The 26,589-nt window shown below is 43.5% G+C and overlaps 1 protein-coding gene across 1 annotated transcript in view; it reads right to left on the bottom strand.

Annotated features, from left to right (window-relative positions):
• The window catches only part of LOC124595881 (agrin-like), a 279,110-nt gene that overhangs the window by 167,444 nt on the left and 85,077 nt on the right, over positions 1-26,589 (bottom strand). Inside the window, exon 2 of the mRNA XM_047134792.1 lies at positions 24,648-24,812. Within this exon, the coding sequence (XP_046990748.1) occupies positions 24,648-24,812 (165 nt within the window). The remainder of the gene's footprint in view (positions 1-24,647; positions 24,813-26,589) is intronic.

Below are 26,589 nucleotides of genomic sequence, written 5' to 3'. Positions count from 1 at the left end.
CTAACATAGTTCATTCCTAAAATTACAACAGAGCATGTTCCAACACGTATGAAGAAACGCCATCACAGGCACTGACAGTGAATCTTCCAGTTGAAGCATTACCGACAAACTCTCTCTCTCTCTCTCTCTCTCTCTCTCTATGGTCTAATCCTAGTCGAGGGCGTAGTGGCATTACGTGGCAAGCTCCTTGACGGCCTGTCTGCAAGAAGTTATGTCTTCGACATGGTGGCTTGCTTGCTGCGAGCCCAAACCGGTAGAGTTCTTAATCTGATATATCCACGGCAATGGTGCACGTCCTCAAGGTCTTCGACGGCCAACTTCTCCGTCTATGATTGTTCTTTCCATTGCCTCTTACAATACCACAGTCTTGTTCTGATGCCGAGCTGCCTCAGGATCAATTCATTAATTCGACGCACTGTCCATGATTTTCTAAGTAACCTTTTGTTGCACCACATTTCCAGAGCATCAATCATGCGACGATCCGCTGTCTTTATCGTCAAAATTAGCAATGCATAGATCGCAATACTTTGTTTTTAAAATGTTAGTATTCAATAGAAGGAGGACAAACTTCTTTTAATCGGTACCTCTGTAACGCCTCAACATCTGCTTACCACAGCACGTCATTTTTATATACGACTAATGATGATCCATACCGGTTTCACACGGATAGCATTATGTACTACTCAACAACGATGTTACTGCACTTGGGGGAGGGGACTTAGGGGTTACTGTACTTGGCCTCCCGTGGCAGTTGTCCAGCTGTCGGAAACACACCATGACTTTACAATATATAAAAGCCACATCTATTTTTTCGACTGCCGTTTACACTGCGCAAGTCCGAATAGCTTCAGGGTCAAGTCGTCTGGGCGTTAAAACAGCAGAACCCATTCTGATGACCTTCAAGCACAGAGATAAACACACCAGCCGACCGAAGCGCTCTCACACCAACATGCAGTAATATTGCGGTCGACTGATGTGACCAGACGACTTGGCTGGCGTAGTGGTAATTAATTACATGCACAAATCCTCCTTTCCAGTTAGTCACCTAGTGTGGAAACCGTTTCAAATTGCCTACATTAGTACCTGAGATTATTCTTCGCAAACAGACCAAATGCAGAGGTGAGGCTCTACTCTAAAGTATCTATAGAACAGACAGATAAGTATAGATTCTGCTCACGTTTCGCAGCTCTCTGGTGTTAGGGCGGCTGTTTACTGCTCTTCCCGCCAGAAACTGCCTCCCCTGTAGCTACCCAGCTCATAGGTTCCACCATTGTCACGAGATGTCACTCCAAACTCCAATTAAATATGGAACATATTGGAATAAATATATTACACTTCCATCATTAGTACAGTTGTAAATTATGTACAGAAACTTTTCTTGCGAATCAGTCTACATTAGTGGAAATCGTATAAAAATCAGTTCAGTTGTTCTTGAGACAAAAACCGCAACAGGGGACTTCATAAAATTTACGGATATCTCATTCTAAACATAATCTCCGTTGCGACTCCAAGTAACGCTGCAGGTCGATGTCATTTTTCGCGCGCAGCAACTAATTCTTAATGTTTTCTAGGAACGGTGTCTATTGTTATTTACTTGTTAGCCTCGTGACAATAATTCACAGAGATAAACAAAATCAGAACGTCAGTAACATGTCAGATTTAGGAGAGCTAGGCTTTTTCGATGGGCAATACAGGCTGCATACAGTCACGATCAAATCAGTAATGGAAGGAACAATCTAAAATAAACAACACGACAAGTTTATCGTGCATATTGTGATAAGCAATATTTAGAGGAAACAAAACACAATTACAGATTTTGGATAAGAGACATGTTCTCACCTTCCTAAGGACTCTAGTGTGTTTGCTAGATTAATATTTCGTCCATAACGTACGTCATTACGAGGGCTGCGACTGTTGATAAATACAAATAAAATAGCTTCTGCGTCAGTCACTTATTTATTTTGCCACTACCCCTTTCGATGGTTCACACCATCGTCTTCAGTTCGAGAATTGTTCCTTTACATCGCTGGCGTTGGTGAAGAGTACAGACGTCTTTTTCATAGCCGCAGACCTAGGTCAGTGTAGTTTATTTTGCGTCTTTTGCTAATGATAAATACTGTTGATTTAGAAAAGGCACTTTAGAGGTTAAAAAAGGAGAATTTCTGACAGTGGATTGTACTTACAGGGACGGTAGGGATGTAAAATGTCTCATGTATGTCCACTCCATTGCACGTTACATTTACAATGTTACTTCAAAGATATGTTTATGTTGGATGCACAGATAAAAGACTAAATGGTTTCTACGTAAATATGTTTTTCCTTTTTAAAAATGTGAAACGGTTGCAGAAGAATATTGACATGTGCACATCTCAGTTACTACATTAGGTAGTTACATACACATTTTGGTAAAACCAATGTGGTGCAGCATTGGATACAAAATATTGGTTAAATGATTACGTACATAAATAGGTTTCACTTCTGTTTTTAAAAAAATTTAAATGCTTTGCACTTGAATATAGGTATATGCACACCTCAGTTATTATTTTAATTGCTTATGTATAAAAAGATTACAACAGATCATGCATACGTATTGTAGGTTGAACTTACTGAGGGATGAATGGGAGTGGTTACATTAATTGCTGTGCATTAAACCTGTAAATTGTGACAGTGCTTTAAGTTCTTTATCAAAGCCTTTGAAAAAGTTGTTTGATCCTGTTCCACTATTGTCATTGGGTAGATATTCCCCAAATTTCTTTCTATATATGTAGATTTCAAGTTCCTCATAGAGAGACCTTCTACATCCTCTGTTCAGAGTACAATGTACCTTAAGGTTGGTTTCTACGTTGTCAAAGTGATGTCCTGTGTCTTTTATATGGGAAGCTACTGTAGATTTGTGAGGTTTGTTTTATCGGAAGACGGGGATGTGTTCTTCGAATCTGATGTGGAAGTCACGGCCTGTTTGACCTACATACTGAGCTGGGCATTTATTACATCAGACTTTATATATGCCAGCTGATGAAAATTTGCCTAAACTGCTTTTTAAATTATGAGGAAGTACTTTGACAAATATTATTGTTTGTTTGGAATTCACTTATTATTTTGTGTCGCTTGACGATATTGAAAATTTTTTGGAAGATACTACCGAAGAAGGGGATGCATGTTCTGGGTTCCTCGTGGTTCATTTGTTAATCTTCTTTTTTTTATTTTTTTAAAGGTAAGTAAATTGTTGGTTAGTGTGGGTTCATACCCATTAGCTGCAGCCTTTTTTATGATTTTTATTTCATCCTGGAGTCTGTCGTCACTCACTGGGATTTTTAGACCTCTATGGACCATTAACCGGTAAGCTGCTAGTTTGTGCATGTTGGGGTGGCAGGCGGAAGCATTTATGTTTATGTCTGTGCTGATTGGTTACCTGGAAATTTTGAAGACATATTTGTTATCTTGTTTCCAGATCTTTAAATTGAGGAACTTAACGAAATTATTTATTTCCTGTTCACAGGTGAACTAAAAATTTTTGTGCCTTTTCTGGAATGTTTGGAGGATTACTTGGACATCATCTTTGTTTTCCCCATCAATGATCAAAACACACCAAGCAAATATGTAATAGCATCCCATATGAAAGTTACAGGTCATCCATTTGACAATATAGAAAGTAACCTTGAAGTACTACATACACTGAACAGAGGATACAGAAGTTCTCTATATGAAGTACTTGAAATCTACATATACAGAAAAAAAATTGGGGAACATCTGCCCAATGGCAATAGTGAAACAGGATCTACCAATTTCTTTCAAAGGCTTTGATAAAGAACTTAAAGCACTGTTACAATATATCTACAATTTCAATGCACAGAAATTAAAGTAACCACTCCCATTCATCCCTCAGTGAGTTCAACCTACAATACGATGCATGATCTGTTGTAACATTTCTATACATGAGAAATTACTATAATAATTGAAGTGTGCACATATCTATATTAAAGTGCAGCCCATTTACATTTTTTTAAGCAGAAGGGAAACATATTTACGTACATAGCCATTTAACCAATATTTTGTGTCCAATGTGGCACCACACTGATATTACCAAAAAAGTGTATGTAACTACCTAATGTAATAACTGAGATGTGCACATGTCAATATTCTTCTGCAACCCGTTCATATTTTAAAAAGGAAAAACATATTTATGTAGAAATCATTTAATCTTTTATCTGTGCATCCAACATAAACGAACACATCTGTGAAGTAACCTTGTAAATGTAACGTGCAGTGGAGAGGATATACACCAGGCAACAGTATGCAGACCTTTTACAGCTCTACCGTCCCTATAAGCACAATCCACTGTCAGAAATTCTTCTTTTTTAACCTCTAAAGTGCCGTTTCTAATTCAACAGTATTTGTCATTCCACTGCTATTGGTCGACGACGGTAAAAAGACGTTTGTACTCTTCACAAACACTAGCAATGTAAATAAAAAGTTCTCCACCTAAAGTTGATAGTATGAAACACCGAATCGCGTAGTGGCAAAATAAACAAGTGACTGACGTAGCAACTGTTTTATTTGTATGGTTGCAAGAGCTTTCCTTATTTATTTGAAAGAAAATGGTGTAACGACAAAAGCTAATTTATCGAATGGAAGAACAGTACATATTATGGTTACAGACGAGTAACAAAACGTAGAAAATGAGAAATAACGGATACTAGGGAGAAAGTTACAATACCCTTTTAGTACAGCCCATATAGTTATAACAGTAGTGTAAACATTGAGTAACAAATTTATAGGGTGCTTGTAATAATGTGGGAAATGTGAAGAAACGACCGCTTAGAGGAAAGGAACAAATACCCTAATGAACACAAGCTTAGAAACGTTTAGTTTCAACTCTAGTGGCATTAGTTTCATGACATGCATTTTCTTATATGGTAAGTTTGTGTGGGTGATAAATTGTAGTTCTCTGCACCTCTCTGCCTTTGTTCACTGGTATGCAAAATTTAAGAACGAAATTAACTTTCGCATGATGTGTCACTTCCATTAAATTAGCTCCATGAACCTTGGACCATATATGGAAAGAAATGCTGCAGTACGGCACCGTACAGAAGGTAATTGAAAGAAGTGTGCAATGAGACTAGCAGAAATGATACTTTTCTTCATACAGAATAATTACAGTGAATTCACCGCAATTCATGATGGTCTGCTGGACATAGCAAACGGTGCGACGTGGTTTTTATTAGGATGTGTGATCACCATGAACGGCAGTACAAGCCCTGCAATGTGCCTCCATGCTGGCCACAAAGTTCTTGTGGTAGGGAGTTCCATTCCTCCACGAGGACGGTTGGGAACTGCCGGATAGCCGTTGGTTAATGTGGACGTACTGCAAAACAACCTCCCAACGCGTCATACAATTGATCTGTGAGATATAAGTCAGGGGGACGGGCAGGCCAGTCCATTCGCCAGATATCCCCTCGTTCCAATAGCTCCTCCACTTGCGCTGTGCGATGCGGTGTCGCATTGTCAGCCACAAAAAGTAAGTCAGGGCCAAACGTACCCCTAAAAAGACGCAAATGGAAAACACACCGCCCCGATAACGTTGACCCGTGATTGTACCACGTTCGACCGGGAATTCATTGAAGAGTTGACGCCATGGCCTGCGCAGCTGAAGAAAGTACTGCTATTCAATTCAAGAGGCTCTCGTTTTCCTTCGCTGATTCTGGTGCCCATACCTATCGCACTCTTCAGTTCCATAACACAGGAACAGATCTTATTACTCTGTCTTATATCCACTTTCGGGACCAATTGAAAGCCTATTATGACAATTTACGTGCTCTAACGGACACTGCACACTTCAAGGCGCCATCCTCGATGGCCATCCATCCTTCTCCAATTCTCAGTGCTCATCCGTACATAACTCACTTCTCAGCGTCCTTCACGTCTCTTACAGCATTGCCCCGACACCGCTGACTTTGGCCGCGCTGCCTCCAGTGGCCGCGCTGCCTCCAGTGGCCGCGCTGCCTCCACTCGCACCATTGCCTCCGGTGTCAGGGCGTAGACACTACTCGTACATGCAGCCGGTCTGGCTCTCGCATTCCTTCCACCTTTTCTTACGCCTGACGGAGACCCATCCTTCCTGGGGCACCTCTGCACCATTCTGCAGGATTTCAAACATTTTCCCTATAATTCCCCTCTCCTTCCGCCCGGAAAGGTCATCCTCTTCATGTTTCCAGACAAGCGACACTAGAAGATTCCCCAGCGCCATTATGCACCAGCATCGTGATGCACTAAGGCGACGACATACCAGCATCACGACGTACCAGCTCCACGACACATCATTGCCACAAGACATTAGCATCATGACGCACCAGCGCTACAATGGACCAGTGCCACGATACACCAATACCTGCCTACACCATTACACCTGGACCACCAAAACGATCGTGTTTTACATCTACATCTACATGGACACTCTGCAAATCACATTCAAGTGCCTGGCAGAGGGTCCATCGAACCACCTTCACAATTCTCTATTATTCCAATCTCGTATAGCGCGCGGAAAGAATGAACACCTATATATTTCCGTACGAGCTCTGATTTCCCTTATTTTATCGTGGTGATCGTTCCTCCCTATGTAGGTCGGTGTCAACAAAATGTTTTCGCATTCGCGGGAGGAAGTTGGTGATTGGTATATCGTGAGAAGATTCCGTCACAACCAAAAATGGCTTTCTTTTAATGATTTCCAGCTCAAATCCTGTATATTTCTGTGACACTCTTTTCCACATTTCGCGATAATGCAAAACGTGCTGCCTTTCTTTGAACTTTTTCGATGTACTACGTCAGTCCTATCTGGTAAGGATCCCACACCGCGCAGCATTATTCTAAAAGAGGGCAGACAAGCGTGGTGTAGGCAGCCTCCTTAGTAGATCTGTTACATTTTCTAAGTGCCCTGCCAATAAAAGGCAGTCTTTGATTAGCCTTCCCCACAACATTTCCTATGTATTCCTTCCAATTGAAGTTGTTCGTAATTGTAATACCTAGATATTTAATTGAATTTACGGATTTTAGATTAGACTGATTTATCGTGTAACCGCAGTTTAACAAGTTCCTTTTAGCACTCATATGTATGACCTCTCACTCTTCGTTATTTAGGGACAACCGCCACTTTTCGCAGCATTCAAATATCTTTTCTAAATCTTTTTGCAGTTTGTCTTGATCTTCTGATGAGTTTATTAGTCGATAAACGACAGCGTCATCTGCAAACAAACGAAAACGGCTGCTCAGATTGTCTCCATAATCGTTTGTATAGATAAGGAACAGCAAAGGGCCTATAACACTACTTTGGGGAACGCCAAAACTCACTTCTGTTTTACTCGATGACTTTCCGTCAATTACTACTAACTGTGCCCCTTCTGACACGAAATCACAAATCTAGTCACATAACTGAGACGATACTCCATAAGCACGCAATTTCACTACGAGCCGCTTGTGTCGTACAGTGTCAAAAGCCTTCCGCAAATCCGGAAATACGAAATCGATCTGAAATCCCTTGCCAGTAGCACTCAAGACTTCATGTGAATAAAGAGCTAGTTGTGTTTCACAGGAACGATGTTTTATAAACCCATGTTGACTGTGTATCAATAGACCGTTTTCTTCGAGGTAATTCTTAATGTTAGAACACAATATATGTTCTAAAATCCTGCTGCTAGGTGTATCCTCACACGACGAGAACTGGAAACAAGTAATGCACCCACGAAACTTACCGAACATGACCTTTGAAGTGGTCCAGGTGTTATGGAGTGGGTAGGTGTAATGTTGCATGGGCTTATTAATTTCCAGATTTTTGATCACGGTACACCCACCAGTCAATGTTATTATAACACTGTACTTCTTCCCCTTGTGTGCCTTTCCAGAGTTGCCTTAATTCATTTTTATGGATAAGAGATTGTACCACGCCCACATACACCAACGAACAAACACCAATTGTCAACCTCACTGGTGGAGGAATAGTGGACAAATGAAACTCCCTAACACAAGAACTCCTTACCAACCTTGTCGCCAGTCAGTGCAGATCATGCACTGACGTCTGTGGTGATCGCACACCCTATTAAGAACCATGTCGCGCCTTTTTTATGTCCAGGGGACCATGATGAATCGCGGTGACTTCACCGTAACTATTGTCTATGAATAGATGTGCCATTTCTGTTCGCCTCATTTCGTATTTCAGTTACCTTCTATACTTTAGCAGTTCTTTCTGAGTCCGACAGAGACCTGTGTACCCTGGAACATAGGAGCATAATGCCTGTGGCTTGTTTGTCGTACAGACTGGTGCCTATGGGCGATTAGAGAACTCCATTTTGTTACCTGTCCGTAGGTGCCTTTACGCCCTTGTGGACTGCCTTGCACACCTCATTTATACCACATAGCACCGTGTCGTCCGCTAAAATACACTGCGCAAGGTGCAAAACAGAATGAATAAAATCTCTATCAGGGCCACCTCTCATGATTTCTGGACTGTTTAAGACAGCGTAATTCTCTCTTAATCAACATGAATCCTGCGAAAATCGTCATTAAACGAAGTACCATCTCTTTTCAGAGATAACTGCAGAGTTATCGCTATCAACTTCGCTTTGGATCTGCACTAATTTCTACCGGAAGTACCGTAGTTTTAACATAAACGAATCCAACACCATTGTACTCATCAAAATTGTTAGTTTTTGAGTAACAACAACATCATTTAGAACTTAGAATTTGTCTGTTTTGAACATGAAACCAAATGCAAATACATTTCTCGGGCTTGCCGCCGGATCATATTGTGCGAATCCCACAATATTTGTGCGACATCTTCAGGTGATGGTAGACGCTGTTATCACTGCTACAAGACGTGACTTATGATAATCTACCGGCGGCAACCGCAGAAAGGCCCTCGGAGCTTGCGCTGTCGGCATAAGGTGACATAATCCAGCACAACGCGGTAGTGGCAAATAGAACACATGTGGTCTCAAATACCGACAGTCTGCCTGGGGAGCTACAACACTTAAGAACGGTATTCCAACAGAACGACTGTTCTGACTGATACGCCATGCATTCCGTTCTAAACAAGTTCAGAGGAGGGATGTAAATGAAGATGCGGAGGCACTCACTGCAACGGCGTGCCTTCCGTATTTTGGCTCCGTATCTTCAAGAGTAGAAAGAATCCGCAAGAGACACGACATCAAGTGTGTTTTTCGGCCACCAGCAAAATTGAGGGATTTTTTGTGTTTGGTCAAAGACGATCTTTACCTTAGTAAAAGTAGTGTGTATACTGATCCTATGTCAATGTGGGATATTTTATATTGGTCAGACATGCCGAACCATGCAAGAACGTTGTGTTGAACACAATCGTCACACACGGCTGGGGCAACGTGATAAATCAGCAGTAGCGGAGAATTGCTGGACACGGGACATCGCATGTCTTTGATAAGGTTGAGGTTTTATCCTCAGCATCATCTTTCAAAGACTTTGTTCTTAAAGAGCCCATACATATCCGTACAGGGATGCAGGTTTTCAATTAAGCACCACCTGGAATCCTGCACTAACTGACATTAAATTAAAACAGAAGAAACAAGAGCTTCCGATTCGTGACTCAACGCAGCGCACTGCTGAGATATAATTCAGTTTTTAACAAAAGGAGTATCCGGAAGCACCGTCTTTGCCCACTGCACGCATGCGGAAGTCATTTCTGAGGCTCCCGGCAGAGGCTCACGAGCGCCGTTTTCCTACAGCTGCGAGCGTCTTTCCATGCACGCGAATTGTCTGCCTCTGGCCTGATACATGTCGACGCCGCCACTCGATTATCATCGATCACGTCTTGTCAGGCAGTGATAACAGCCTCTACCACCACCTGAAGATGTCAGACTGCTATAGCGACGAAATATTGTGGGACTTGTCTGATATGATCCGGCGACAAAGTCGAGGAGTGCATTTGCAACAGAATCGTCGAGAAAGCCCGAAAAGTCACGAATGAAACAAAATACTGCCTTATACTGAAGTTAGAGATTAAAGTCCCAAATAAAAAACATTTCACGTTATGTAGGAAGGAAAAAGAATGTTAAGTCGTGGGAATACCGATTTAAAATGGGCTTCGAGAAATATAACTTTAATTCTGTCTGAGTCGTTCACGTGTGTCGAGTGCAGGTTGGTTTGAAAAACATTGAAGTCTGTCACAAACAAAGAGGAACTAGTACGCTACTTCTTTGCGGAGAATCCAGAAGGAATGAGAACAGTTGACTTGTACGTAAAAAAGGCATCTCGGCAGATGATGTCCAACAAGAAAAACAGTGTGCAACGTTTTCAATCGAAGCGCCGCCTGGAATCCTGCACTGGCTGCAGTTAAATTGAACCAGAAGAAAGAACAACTTCTGATTCGTGACTAGATGCACACTATGTGCAAAATAATGTTATTGGATGGAGAGAATTTAAAATGTCACGTTATCGTAGCGTATGGAATAATATTGAAGGAGTCTCTTCAGTCTATCCAGAAGTTCTTGCACTAGCGCCTGTATATGTGAATTTCAGTGGACGGTGATCATTTCGCACACTTACACCGGCTGTAATATACACGCAAGGAATCGACAAATGGTGCCGCTGATGGTAGCTTCTTTTAATAACGTTTCTGATGAAGGTAAAATGGATTTAATAGTTTTTACTCGCATCAACTGCAGATTTAATTATATAATAGCATGTGAGAACAACCCATAAGAGCGTAATAAATTCCACAACTGACATGGGAAGCAAGTACAGAAGATAAATTTAGAACGTTTTGTGTTTTTATTCAGAAATCCAGTAAGAAATTACAATCTCAAAATTACAGTTGCCATTCAACAGACGGCGTGCAGTGTAATTCCACAGAATATGAAACTCAGAACAAACCAGAAATTCCTGTAAAAATGCCGGCCGGGGTGGCCGTGCGGTTCTAGGCGCTACAGTCTGGAGCCGAGCGATCGCTACGGTCGCAGGTTCGAATCCTGCCTCGGGCATGGATGTGTGTGATGTCCTTAGGTTAGTTAGGTTTAATTAGTTCTAAGTTCTTGGCGACTGACGACCTCAGAAGTTAAGTCGCATAGTGCTCAGAGCCATTTGAACCTGTAATAACGTTAAATAAGTGGGAGGTTAACGTGCTTCATGACCTGCACTCACAGATGAATAAACGAAACACAAATATCGAAACTTGAACAAGGAACAAAGCCGCTCTCTTTAAGCAATTGGTCTTAGCTTTGGGTACAAAAGAATGTATAAAACAGAAAATCCGACAACCGAGTATTGGCGAAGCTGCACTTGCTAGCAACGGTTTCCCCATAAATTCCAATGCATTGCAGTATGTAAATGACCGTCGAAATAGAACATGACACAAATTATCTTGTAAGGACTAGCAGCGCCCTCCCGATGCGCGTAGTGTCGGCAACTCTTGAAGCATGACAGACCACAATAGCATGCAGAGGCAGAGAGTGCGGGACACAGTATTCCTTTATCCTTGCAGTCTACATGGGCATCCTTCTTGCGATCTCTCAGGTGTTGACAGCTGATGGGTCAGTCAGCTGTTCTTCCAAAGTAAAGTGTACATGCATATCTCCACGAGTCAGGCAAAGATTGTAGCACGCTTTAGTAAAATGCAGGAGTCTAGGTTAAGATGCCTACTGTTATGATGACGGAGCGTGGAGTACACTGAAGAAGGCTGGTCGGTACCCTGGGCACTAATGATATATTGGCGGAACAACAGTTTTTTATGTTATAGTCGTCCGTTCTTCTCCGTGGCGGTGCCCCAGGCCAACGACTGCGGTCTCGGAGCGGGCCGACGCTGCCCCAGCAACCTTCAAATGGTTCAAATGGCTCTGAGCACTATGGGACTCAACTGCTGTGGTCATCAGTCCCGTAGAACTTAGAACTACTTAAACCTAACTAACCTAAGGACATCACCCACATCCATGCCCGAGGCAGGATTCGAACCTGCGACCGTAGCGGTCACGCGGTTCCAGACTGAAGCGCCTAGAACCGCACGGCCACACTGGCCGGCCCAACCTTCAGAGGGCGTCGACCCGGCTGCACCCGATAACGTAACAACGGAGTCGGACTGGTGGCAGATCTCGCTGGCGGCCGGTGTATCTCGTACGGGAGGCGTTGCTGCTAGTGACAGCGACTACGTATGACCAGAACAGTCTATTGGGCATCTAAAGGGTGTTCCTGAGTAATCTCTTAGCAGCTCCGTACAGTGTAGAGAGGAACAACAGCATAACCCTTCCGCCAAGGAAAGCCACGGATGTTGATGACTGCTTACTAGTCGGGGCAGCAACGCTTAACGCGCCTCTCGATTACTGCAACATATTCGCAGTGCACCAAACAGCATAATTTGGACTCAGCAAGGCAAAGGTAGAAGTCTCCATGTCTTCACGAGCTTAACAGCTCACAGCGACCAAGTGTGGCAGACTGGACAGACAGCCGTTTCGAAGGTGGAAGTCTTCTTGACAAATGGAAGTACCGCGTCACATGTTCGGCCTCACTGTTGGTGTAATGCAACATGATTCTCTGAAGGCTCAGAAGCCCCAGCCACGCAATTATGTTGTTCCTGGCTGGCGATGAGCGAATGTGACCTATTTTCCTGAATCAATCAACAGTCTTCACTACCCCTTTATTTCGCAGAATGGTTTTCATGACTTCAGCTTGTTACCTTTCCACCATATCAGCAGGCGGATAGATGTTCCTGTAAAAGTCTCATCAGTATGCTGTCAGAATGACGTTCTGTCTTCTCCTCGGTGAGGCAATGTTGGCGAGTCTGCGATTCGGGCCTCTCGCTCGCATGAGATGAGCAATACCTCTCGGGTCTGCTGTACTGTTCGCAATACCGACTTTCTGGCTGTTTGTTACTCTGATGGCAACACGGGGCGTTGGGCTGGCATGCCTTTGCATAGTGCTGGCCGGAGAAGACTTTGAGAGGATTTTGCATTTTCCCATAATACGTTTCTGTTATGCAACAATAGAGTTTCTTTGCACTAACTAGTGACGTACAGCTTGCATAAGAATGAATGTTTCGAAAGATATTGTTTAACACACGACCTTCAGAGTGTGATTATTAACAGTTTTAAAGTTGACTTTTCCCCACTATTCTGTTTTTGCAAATATAATTACTTAGCTGCATCAAGCCGAAGAACCCCAGCAGGCTGATATGATAGTTCCGTAAAGACAATACGATATTCCACACAGTTTTCATGTACAAACAAGATTAAATCCTCAGTCATAAATAGTGTAATTTCCCCGACACTACTAATCGACTTTGGAAGAGGTAAACATCGTCGAAGCTACCTTTTTTAGAGTAACGATGCTAGCAGCCGAAATTACTACAGTTTGGTATGAAAAAGAAAAGGCGATAGTGTCCTCTCTATGATTAATACACGGAGCAGACAGATTGATGTGACCACCTGTCATATGTCTGAATAACCGTCTTTTACAGCGTGGACGTGCAGGAAGAGAGTCAGTGAGGTTCTGGAAGGTATCGACGGGGATGTGGAGTCATGTCGACTCCAGAGCCATGGCCAGCTGCGCTAGATTTCTCGGTTGAGGATACATGGCTCGAATGGCCCGATCGATATGGTTAACAGATTTTCGATTGAGTTTAAATACGGGAAGTTTGGTGGCCAACGCAGTACGGTAAACTCATCCTGGTGCTTTTCTAACGACTCGCGTACACTGCGAGCTGTCTGAAGCTTTGCATAGTCCTACTGGTAAATGTCTTCGTGCCGAGGCAAAAAAAATAAAAAAAAATTGTATGCAGGGGTCGACATGGTCCCCAAGATAGACGCCTCCAGGCGTTGATCCATTGTGCCTTCCAGGACGACGAGATCACCCAGGGAATGCCATGAAAATATTACCCTATATTATAACTTACCTCCCTCGGCCTGTATTCTGCCGACGACTGCTGCAGGGCCGTCTACGCCAAACGCCATTTGTCCGATGGAGCATCAAACGTTATTCATCTGAAAGTGCCATCTGTCGCCACTCCAGTTGCGGTACTGGCGTGCGAATGCCAGCCTTCGTCCTCAGTGAACAGCAGTCAGCATGGGTGCATGAACCACGCTCCTGCTGTGGAGGCCCTTACACAGCAACACACGCTGAACGGTCGTTGAGTAGACACTGTTAGCGCATTGGTTCATCTGTGGTATCAGTTGCTCAACAGTTGCCCATACTAATCTCCGCAGCCGTCGTTCATCTTTCTCATTTACGGCCCGTGGTTCACCACAGTTGTCTCTACATCTACATCTCCATGGATACTCTTCAAATCACATTCAAGTGCCTGGCAGAGGGTTCATCGAACCACCTTCACAATTCTTTATTATTCCAATCTCGTATAGCGCGCAGAAAGAATGAACACCTGTATATTTCCGTACGAGCTCTGATTTCCCTTATTTTATCGTGGTGATCGTTCCTCCCTTTGTAGGTCGGTGTCAACAAAATATTTTCGCATTCGGAGGAGAAAGTTGGTGACTAGAATTTCGTGAGAAGATTCCGTCGCAACGAAAAACGCCATTCTTTTAATGATGTCCAGTCCAAATCCTGTATCATTTCTGTGACACTCTCTTCCACATTTCGCGATAATGCGAAACGTGCTGCCTTTCTTTGAACTTTTTCGATGTACTCCGTCAGTCCTATCTGGTAAGGATCCCACACCGCGCAGCATTATTCTAAAAGAGGACGGACAAGCGTAGTGTAGGCAGTCTCCTTAGCAGGTCTCTTGCATTTTCTAAGTGTCCCGCCAATAAGACGCAGTCTTTGGTTAGCCTTCCCCACAACGTTTTCTATGTGTTCCTTCCAATTTAAGTTGTTCATAATTGTAATATCTAGGTGTTTAATTGAATTTACGGATTTCAGTTTAGACTGATATATCATGTAACTGAAGTTTAACGAGTTCCTTTTAGCACTCATGTGGATGACCTCACACTTTTCGTTATTTAAGGTCAACTGTCACTTTTCGCACCATTCCGATATTTCTTCTAAATCGTTTTGCAGTTTGCTTTGATCTTCTGATGACTTCATTGATCGATAAACGATAGCGTCATCTGGAAACAACCGAAGACGGCTGCTCAGATTGTCTCCCAGATCGTTTATATATATAAGGAGCAGCAAAGGGCCTATAACACTACCTTGGGGAACGCCAGAAATCACTTCTGTTTTACTGGATGACTTTCCGTCAGTTACTACGAATTGTGACCTCTCTGACAGGAAATCACAAATCCAGTCACATAACTGAGACGATATTGCATAAGCATGCAATTTCACTACGAGCCGCTTGTGTCGTACAGTGTCAAAAGCCTTCTGGTGCCGGTTTTGGAAAGCGCCATTTCCCCACGCACTGTATACTTCAACCACCGCTGCACGTGGTTAGTTTACAAACTTAGCCGTTGCGGAAATGCTTCCAGCCTTGACCGAGAAACCAATTATCACCTCCTTTTGGATGTCAGATAAATTGCTTTGTTTCCGCCTTACAACGACTCCGCTGTTTTCCGCGTCCCCCCCCTCCCCCCCCGCCCTCCAACGCGACACGCTTTATATACCCTCCACTGCTAGTGCTGCTACCTGCCGTCCGTTAGAGGTTATTGCACGTTGACGTCGAACGTGGACTGTGGTCACATAGTCTCTTGACCGTCTACCACTATAAAAAAGGAACTATTCGTCGTGTAGTGGTGATTTTTGCACAATTAATTTTAGTGTAAACAGAATTACGGTATCTTAAATGATTCAAGAAATATCTCAGGTGAATAGCTTAGCTGTATGACGTGGTATATCTTATCTTCACATGGACTGCCAAGTGCATTTCCTTATAGTTCATAATCGCCCAGTATACTGTATATGTGTAATGGTAGGAGGCGAAATTTTAAACCAAATCAGTAGAGAATGTGTGGTGTGTAAACTATGCCTAATAGAATAGTAGTGTAGCCACAAAACCACAAGTAACATTATCACGCCGGTCGCTGTGGCCGAGCGGTTCTAGGCTCTTCAGTCCGAAACCGCACTGCTGCTGCGGTCGCAGGTTCGAATCCTGCCTCGGGCATGGATGTGTGTGTGATGTCCTTAGGTTAGTTAGGTTTAAACAGTTCCAAGTCTAGGGGACTGATGACCTCAGATGTTAAGTCTCATAGTGCTCAGGGCCATTTGAACCATTTGAACAGCAGTACCCATCAGTGTTTTCGAAACACTGCAAGTAACTATTTAAACATGTTACTTCTAGTAATAGCGTTTTATGGACTACGTTAAGCGGAAAATAGATATAAAAATACACTGAAGGAACGTATCGCAGGCAACGACTGATGTATCATAACAGAGCAGAAACTATAGTTTCTTAATGTACAACTGAATGATGCGCTTGAGGGATTCTAGTCCGTCTTCTATTAAAAATAGAGCAATACTCAGGAAAAAAGTCTTATTTTCTGAAAGCATGTCATCGTGAAAAGTCAAAACATTCAGATTTAACCTACTTCCCAAAACAATTAAACAGACACAAAAAAACAAGGCACTGTTTCATTGTCGTAGCGGCGTACTTGCGCGCATCGCTTGTCGCCTAATGCAACTTGAAAATCTCCGGAGATTTGAGAATGGGACAGGAAAACATCGCTAATTGCACACTTCTTGGAAAGAGCTCCCCAGCGGCTGAAACAACTGGTGGAGCGTCGGCTAATAGGATTTGGATTAAGCTTCCCCGGCGCCGGACCCTTTAGAAGTGTTTACGTCTAGACTAGGTGGCCCAGACCACTCGACACCAATCACGGATCGACTGGAGCATCGCGCTGTGTTTCGGCTGCCTTTCTGAGGCACTTTAGGACTGTATTAAGATACTGCCCGCGTTGCGAGCTATTCACTATATTGGAGTCGACTAAAAAGAATATTTTTACGTAATAGGCTCTTTGCATCTTGCTAACGGTGTCGGGTATTAAAATATCCAAGTACATCGCAGTTGCAAGGAATTTTCCAAGTACATTTTTAGTACGTTTATGGCAACTTGTCGGACTTGGTGCTCTAGTACCTGGAAAGTGAGAGGTTGGATGTTAGAATTCGGAAATTTTTAATCTCTCTTTAATCTGTCCTTCACCTCTCGAGGCGCCAGAAATGAGACGTTGTTCGGATTTCACGTTAAATTGTGGGTCCCATTTCCTCGGTTGGATGTCTAATGTAGATCAGAAACAAGCAAGTCCCCGAAGAGTAGTCCAACTGAGAGTGTTACATCCGGCCCTTGGCCCCACACGAAACTGATTATTATGGGAGATGATGCCAACCGTTTACACTAACTTGAGCGGAAATCATGACACATAAAGAATGACCAGCGTAGAATCAAATTCGAGTCATGAATAAAATAGTGTACCCGTGCAAATGAATAAGACTACAAACATTTGGTATTGCTTCAGAAACACCCTTTCCTGTATGACAAGATACGACAGTGTTACTCCAAACACAACCAATAGCCGTCATATGAAACGGAAACGTGAAAGTAAAGTGCCAGCACGAGTCACAGGGCGTGAATCAGCATGTAACTGAATGTGAACGTAGCATAACAGTTGGTCGCCTGGAAATCATTTTTCTCATAGTCTGACGCTTTGTCTTGTACAACGGTACTGTAGGATATCTGCATCACTGCTGTGGCAATCGTCACACGTGCCAGTCTTGAGCTGTGTACTCGGTGCCCGCTTCGTCCTCACAGAAGTTGTGACCCATTCGTTTCTCACCTCCACACTCCATAAACTCTTCTTCACCGACGGCATAGGCAGAGTCTGGAGATCTTACAGTTACCGCTGGTGGTGCAGTTCGATAATAAACTATGTTAGTTTTCGGTTGCATTCTGTAAACAACATAGACCGTTTTTCGCGTACGACGCAAGCGATCTTTCTGGAGTTGTGCGGTACTTATACTCGGGAGACCGGCTTCGATCGCTGGTGATATGTTGGTCCGTTTCTTGGATTCTGGAAGGTGGTATATCTGTTTATCTGCAGGACACGGAATAGCAGTTGCCTTGGAAAAAGCAGAGATAATGGTTCCACCATTTAGCTTGAGATGCTTTTGACTATGGGAGCTGTCCCCGTAGCACTGTCATACAAACATTAATGGAGTGCTTCCTTGCACTGCGCTGTATGAAATAATCTAAGGTCTTTCCGTTAGTCGTTATTTCTCGCTGAAAAAGTTCAATCGAACAATTCGTGCTGCACTGATTGTACACTACACTCCTATTTCCAAACGACTCAGTCAGTAGACGCATTGCCGTTTCTGTGTATGGTTTGAGTATGAGTTTGTGCACGGGGCCGTGAACAGATGCTCGTCACTCAGGATTGGCACATCATTTTTCTCGGTCTTACTTCCCAGGCCGGTCTTGACCACCTATCATAGTCCGAGAAAGGACCGAACCGTCAGGGAGCCTGTCTTCTGGATATTAGTTCGTCGTATATGAGACACTCAGTATTTGACAACTTCGTTTACATGAGCAATATAATGGTCCATACTCTATTCTATTTTTGTCAGAAACCAAAGTAGACGGTCTTTATATTCTGTTCAGATTCACTAGAGGTTTTTTGACAATATAGTTTTGACCTACACACCAGAGCTATTCGTGGAGGCCATTCCCTCCGTGTGTAGTGTTTTTCCCTTGCACGACTGTCCCAATCAAACAGGTATCAGTAATGCTTACTGTAACCCACTTGCAAACCAAACAGCATCACAATTACTTTGAAATCTCCACATACCAGCCACTCACGCTTATTACAATTAACACATTTTATAACTGATATCAACATGGTATAAGTTTTTAAACTAAAGCAGCATATGCAACAGGGATGGATGGTCCTTCATCACTATTGTGCTTCCAGGTATGTCTTTGAGACGTTTGGTGAGAGTCTCTACTCTCCTGGAGTGTATGTAATGTTCAAGTCTTCCAACAAACCGTCAATGCCACTGCAGAATGTAATGTCGCCTTCAGTACTCAAATGATAAGCAAGTTTTTTTCTGACGATCCCAAAACAGAGACATACGTACTGTATCAGCAAGAAGATTCCACTACTGCAGTCGTAAGGCCACGATTTCAGCTTTATCCTTTGGCAGATCTAAATCCCTAATCATATCACGGCGTTCATACTGTGTAATTTTGTGTGATTCTCCAAATGGCTCTGAGCACTATGGGACTTAACATCTGAGGTCATCAGTCCCCTAGAACTTAGAACTACTTAAACTTCTCTAACCTAAGGACATCACACACATCCATGCCCGAGGCAGGATTCGAACCTGCGACCGTAGCGGTCGCGCGGTTCCAGACTGAAGCGCCTAGAACAGCTCGGCCACATCGGCCGGCTGTGGTTCTCCAGATGACGATGTGGGTGATAATGTAGGGTCAGTGTCACTGTCAGGTGACCGAGCGAGGTGGCGCAGTGGTTAGACACTGGACTCGCTTTCGGGAGGACGACGGTTCAATCCCGCGTCCGGCCATCCTGATTTAGGTTTTCCGTGATTTCCCTAAATCGCTCCAGGCAGATGCCGGGATGGTTCCTTTCAAAGGGCACGGCCGATTTCCTTCCCCGTCCTTCCCTAATCCGATGAGACCGATGACCTCGCTGTCTGGTCTCCTTCCCCAAACCAACCAACCAACTGTCAGGTGACTGAACTTTTTCGGCTCTACGTGTCGGTTCAGCATCATCGCTATCATTGTTTGATGATAGTAGATGTGGGGAAATAGGAAAAGGCAATCCTCGCCATGAGCCACAGGACGAATGACAGATAGGATGTCAGGATATTGAATATTCTTCTTCCTCTCGGAGAACTCCTTTCCTGAAGGGAGGTACAATACGAAAATAGCAATCCGATCCGTTATTTGTGGTTTCACGCCATATAGCAGGCACAACAAACTTCATGGAGAAGTTTTTACCATACATCCGTGCATTCAGGGTAGAACAACACGAGGTCCAACACATGTGTCGAGCCCATAATTTATCTTGGTTTTCAACTCAACACCCGAAATACAAGGCGTGTGCTTGTTCACTGCTTTAGTTAATGGTCGACTAACTGAACCACAAATAACAACTGCATAAATGTAACAAAATTTATCAGGTTTATTACTACAGGTACATGAAATTTTTGTAAAAACGTACACACGCACAATAACACAACTCTTCTGTTTCAACAATTCAACTCACATACATTCTCTACCAACAGCCGTAACGTTCGTTACAGTAATAAGTGAACTAATGCAGCACAAGAGCACGTAACCATGACAAACGACAATTTAAATCGCCTATGGTTTCTACAATTGACATTTAAAATCTAGCATTCGCAAATAATTTTCCAGTTAACACTGAGAATATTCCGTTACGAAACTAGTCTATTCTTTGTAAAAACAAAAAATTAGAAGGTCTATTTAGTTTATCGGATGTACTCTTTGAAGTGTGACGAAGTCTGATGCCAATTAGACATACACTGCATGAGCATATTCAGAGCGAAAAGTACAACGTTTGTAGTTCAAAAGTAGCATGTTTGTCGTAATGGAATAAATTTTTTCTGTTCTCATGCAACATGGCAAGCAACCTGGACAGGTTACATCACGCTAACACTGCCTCTTGCATCGAAAATGATCTCATTTCTGATAAGTTTAAGAACGTACCCCATATCCATCTAAAGCAACTAATTGATGGCTAGATCCCGGTGAGCTACCGAATTGAGGGGGTGTTAATTGCTACATTGTAGTTGCTGTTCCAAATAGGAACTATAAACGTATGCTTGCAGCACTGTGAACATGGCTGTTGTCTTACTGGAATGCGATGTGATGTAGAACAAGTGGCAACATTTTGTCAGAGGGAATTTTGAAATATACATTGCAATTCACGTTCACGACAAGCTCAATGGATGAGCTGAAATCCTTGTACGAAAAACGTGCACAAACCATCACAGACCCTCTTTCGTCCTCAACTGCTCCCTCTACACTAGACGCCTCCAGTCGGATACCGTCCACTTTCTGTGTTCCTTGACCTACTGACGACGTCCAGCTACATGTGGCAACGTACCCTACTACAAAGTTCCATTGCAATCTGTTCCCTTCGCAATGCACGCCAGGAAACTGGTTCAGATCGACCTGCATTCAGCGACAACAGTAATTCCTGCCGTGTTTGAAAGCGATTGCAAACGCGTCACACTCGTCTCCGGTCCTTGTTTGTTCGGATGTGCTTACAACCACGCTACGTCCGCCTTCTTACATGGCACCGAGCGGGATAGCGTAGTGTTTAGCACACTGGTCGCGCAATCAGAAGGACGACGGTTCAAACCCGTGTCCGGCCATCCCGATTTAGGTTTTCCGTGATTTCCCTAAATCGCTTAAGGCAAATGCCGGGATGATTCGTTCGAAAGGGCACAGACGCTTACCTTCTCCATCCCTCCCTAATATGAGTTTATGCTCCATCTCTAATGATGTCCTTGTCAACAGGGCGTTAAAAGCTAACCTCCTCCCCCTCGTCACATGGCTACGAGTGGCCATTATGCGTTGTAGGCAGAATGGACATTTTGCATTGTTCCACCAAAAAATATGGCGACTTCATCCACCAAAAAATCTGGCGACTTCATCCACGCTGTGTTCTTGGGCTGGTTAAAACACGATAGCTCCTTTGTATCTCTGTCACGGCTGCAAGCTGACCCAAGTTACTGCGATGATGCACTGATTCCATACAACAGACTGCTACATAACGCCACTTCACTGCCGTGACTTACGTCGGTGGTTGGTAGTCGTGTGACCATCTAGTAGTAGTCTCATATGGGCAGGGGAGGGCTGTCAGCGGCACAATCCGCCGCTCTTCAGCTGAGTGACATGACAGCTAATAGAAGAAAAAATGTTACATGTAAAGGCGATAAAAAAAGGACGACATAAAACAGAGTAAGGGTGTAAAGCCGGAAATGCATATCCTCCTATTTCCATCTATTGTACTATTATTTTTTTCCTTGTTTTGTTACCTCAATATATGACATTTCTGTCTCTTTATATATTGTAATTGTTTTACTGTTTGTATATATGTATTTATGCACTTATGTCGATGTATAATTGGTTTGTTTCGTAAATATTATTTGTATTTTTACGCTGGGTCTTGCCTAGGGAAAACTGCTATCGAACGATTACATCGATGGGTCGTGTGAAGAATCAAAGTGTGTAGGATCTTTGGTAGTGTTAACTCTGCCGCGTGGAGCGCGGGCAGAGGGAGTCTGGCTGGAGTAGCGAGTGGAGCAGGTGTGTTGTGTGACGCTCCCGCGAGTTGCCGCGCTTTCGGGGTTTGGCAGCATGTAATTGCGCTCGACTCGCGATGATAGTTTCTGACATGGTGTCGCGGACGGGAAGCATTAGCTGGCGCACATCAAGAGCCCGTTCCGCCTGGTGACCGTGTCGAGAAGAAGGCGCGCCAACATCCAGCTTCTGCAACAGCGACGGCCGACAATGAGTGACTGTCGCCACCTCCTCGATCGACGGCTTCAAACCTTCAATCAACCAACAAGGAAGACTAAAAGCACGTAAAGTTTCAGAACTGTATGGCAGACCTCAGCTTTTCAAATTGTTCCATTTGCCTCCCAAAATTACAGCAACTTAGCATGAACCTTTGTTGCTCATTGTCCCAATTGCATTGCCAAGCAGGGTCCCTTCCTTTTCCGAAATGAACCCGAGTGTCGCTGAAATTCAAACGCCAGCATAATTTCATTTCACTGCTTTAATTTCAAAGTTCAATTTAAGTATTCATAGCTGGCTACAATAGTTAGATTACACAAGCACAAATTAAGAGTGCGAGTTTTGTTACCGTATTTTAGCTTACCTGTGACTGCAGCTCAGCTTGGTACGTACTAAATTTTGCTATTGTTAATTGTTCAGAATCGTTTAATTCAAGTTCAAATTTAAATCTCTTCTTTCTAAATTGCGTAGATTCAAGTAGCTTTAGAAATGATTGTTGAGGTAGTCCAAGACTAACTGTATTTCGATGTGCTTCAGAAAGAAAGCTCACTATTAACTTCAGTCACTAAATTAACTTTCGATTTTCCGGTTTCATTAATTCTTTTGCTAAATTAAGTGTAGCGAAATTTATTACTTCTGACAAACTTTCAGTTTTCACATTACACGTGTCAACCTTCAGTTGCCACGCTAATTATATGTGTAACAACCTTTATTTTTCAGTTATTATAGTAATTGTCCATAGGACTGGCGACCGTAATTCCCCCCAAATCTCAAATATCTAATTACCACTAGTTGATTGTTAACGTAACGGCCGCACATTTACTTTCTTTATTAACTTTATCCCTATTTCAAAATTAATTTCCACCAGTTTCACTTACATTTTTCCTTTCATTTAGATGTAACCCTTTCCTCCCTCTTTACCGACAGGTTAACTTCGGTGACGATTGCTTTTCCAAAATTCCCATTAGGTACACGCGGTTTCATTTTTCACTGTCATTAAGGTCGATAAGTGAGGGGGAGGTTACAAGGGGAGATAATGGAGGTAAAAATTCACTGACATGGAAACGTTCATGGGGGGAAAATTAAAAAAGTCGACATAAAGTAAAAAAAAAACACAGTTGGCGATTCGTAGAGCACAAAAAAAGACACTGAAGTCACATGCACAGGTTAAAAGTTGGCCTCAGTATTAAAAACACTCCAGAATGACACTTTAAACCCACTTGCAGCACACATGATGAAGAATAAAACTGCCAGGTAGGACCTGTCGAGGGAGAGGCCTGAGAAGACGGAAAAGGAGGAGAGAACAAGGGGCCAGGATGAAAAGAGTAGGGGTGTCAGCAGGTGCACCAAGAGGCAGGAGACAGGTGGGGCAGGAGATGAAGAGGGGAGACAAGGCAGGAGGGGGCGCAGAGACACTGAAGGGGAGCACAGGAGAGGGAGAGGACATAGGAGGGGAAAGCAGCTCAGGAGAAGGGAGGGGGAGGAGAGCAAGCCCTGAGGAGGACGCAGGCGGAAGGTGGGGTTAGAGTTGGAAGGAAGGGTACATGTCAGGGAGAAGCTCAGCATCCGTTAGGGGTAGATGCTGGAAGTTGCATTGGGAAAGGAGGCAGAGGGTGTCGAGGACAGGGTGGGACACAATCATAAAGGTGCGGCAACGGGCTGGGGGTGAAGAGGAAGGGGGACACCAGGGGGTGAGGGGTATCGAGGTGGCGGACAATATATAGGGTGCAGATGTGTTCAAGGAAAAGGAGAAGGTGTGGGAAGGGAATGAGGTCGTAGAGGATGCACGTGGGCAACAGAAGGCGGATGTGGAAGGAGAGGCGGAGTGCATAGCGTTCGAGGATTTGGAGGGCTTTATAGGACTTGGGAGGGGCAGAAATCCAAGCAACGCTGGCATAACAAAGAATGGGGCAGATCAAGGATTTGTAGATGTGAAGGATGGTGGAAGGATGCAGACCCCATGTCTGGCTGGACAGGAGTTTCAGGAGTCGGAGTCTGTTGTGAGCTTTGTGTTGGATGGTAAGGTGGCGGCCGAGGGTAAGGTCGCTCCAAAACGACCAGAGATCTCTTGTAAGAGTGTGACTAACACTTTGTCCAGTGAGCTTGTTTAGTGTGGCTGAGCGTCTGATGAACATAGTTTTCTTGGTTACCAATTAAACGTATTTCAAGAAAAGTAAATCTAGGGGCCTACCTTTGAAAAAGCGGATGTAGCAGCGGTAGGCGAGGAAGTTGTGGAAAGTCTGCCCATTGGAGGCGCACACGGGGTCCGGCGTGGCGTTGCGCGCCGCCTCCAGGCAGATGGCGTCGCTGTTCGCGTGCACAGACCACCGGCTGGGCTGCAGTAGCGATGCCGCACCTACCAACGGAGACAGGCAAAGTGTGACAATTGTACCGGTTGCGTATGTGTGGAGAGTACTCGATAAAGAGGGTATTGGCAGTATTAAGACATTTTTAAACGTTTTAATTTCACAGAAAGGGCATATGATAAGCGAAACTGAGCAGTTCAAATTTCTAGGTGTTCAGATAGATAGTAAATTGGAAAGCCCACGTTCAGAATCTTCTTCAAAGACTTAATGTTGCCATTTTTACTATTCGAACGGTATCTGAAGTAAGTGATTGTTCGATGCGAAAATTAATCTACTTTGCTTATTCTCATTCGCTTATGTCGTATGGTATTATATTTTGGTGTAACTCTTCCCATTATAAAAAGGATATTTTTGGCTCAGAAACGGGCGGTTCTGGCAGTAAATGGTGTAAGTTCGCGAACCGCTTGTCGACCCCTGTTCGCTAGTCTGGGTATTTTGACATTGGCTTCCCAATATATATATTCAAAATCAAATGTGTGTGAAATCTTATGGGACTTAACTGCTAAGGTCATCAGTCCCTAAGCTTACACACTACTTAACCTAAATTATCGTATGGACAAACACACACACCCATGCCAGAGGGAGGGCTCGAACCTCCGCCGGGACCAGCCGCACAGTCCATGACTGCAGCGTCCCAGACCGCTCGGCTAATCCCGCGTGGCAATATATATATATTCTTCACGGTCGTTTCTTGTTAACAATATCAGCTTATTCCAGAATAAGCAGCTTTCACTCAGTTAATACTGGGCAGAAATTCAACCTGCATTTGGATCAGACTTCCTTAACTCTTGAGCAGAGAGGTGTGCAGTATACTGTTGCACCCATTTTCAATAAGCAACCACAAGAATTCAGAACTCTTAGCAGTAATCCAAGCGCCTTCGAACAGAAACTTAAGAGATTCATCATGGGTCACTCCTTCTATTCTGTTGAGGAGTTCCTTGAAAAATTAAGCTCATTCTTACATTAAAATTTTGATAGCATTAAACTTATGACTTAACTCTTTTTTTTGGGTTCATAAACATTTTATTTTTATCTGTTATTCCCTTTATGTTGTAATTTCATGTACTGACCTTGGAGATTTGCTACTCAATTTGGTCCTACGGAACTTGACGTGCAAATAAATAAATAAATGATGAAAGAGTTTTCTGGATGCTCTACTTTTTGGGTCTTCGGCGCCGACTTCAGAATAGACGGAGACACTTTCTAACGGTATGACGATTAAACTTAAATATTACGTCTAACGTAACCTCCTATTACAATAACATTTACGAAATGTGTGTTGCTTGAGTTAATTACAGTGATCCAAGTACCCCGATACACATCAGTAGTATGAAATTGATAATTACTTGTCATGACAGGCAGACCCGTCATTATAAAAGAAGGTGGGATCTGGCGGGTTGTTACTATAGAAGCAGTAACAGCAGACTGAGTCGGTCAGAGGACCTCAGTGGCTTCGAACATAGACTAATCACTGGATGTCACCTGACCAATAGATCCGTCAGAGATATTTAAATCCTTCTGAAGCTGCCAACAGCGACTGTTGTTGATGTGACGGTGAGTCGGAAACATGAAGGGAAAACCGCAGACAAACTAAAACCATACGGACCTCATGTACTGACCATCCAGCTTTGCTGAGAGCGGTTGTAAAAAATCGCATGAAATCAGCGGATGAAATCAATCGTGAGTTCCAAAGTGCAGCCAGCAGTCGAACAAGTACAATGACTGCCTAGGGAGTTACAAATAATGGAGCACGATGATAGAGCAGCA

Source organism: Schistocerca americana, chromosome 1 (assembly GCF_021461395.2).
Source record: "Schistocerca americana isolate TAMUIC-IGC-003095 chromosome 1, iqSchAmer2.1, whole genome shotgun sequence".
Lineage (NCBI taxonomy): Eukaryota > Metazoa > Arthropoda > Insecta > Orthoptera > Acrididae > Schistocerca > Schistocerca americana.
The sequence above is the reverse complement of the archived record's forward strand: the minus strand, read 5'-3'. Positions and strand labels throughout refer to the sequence as shown.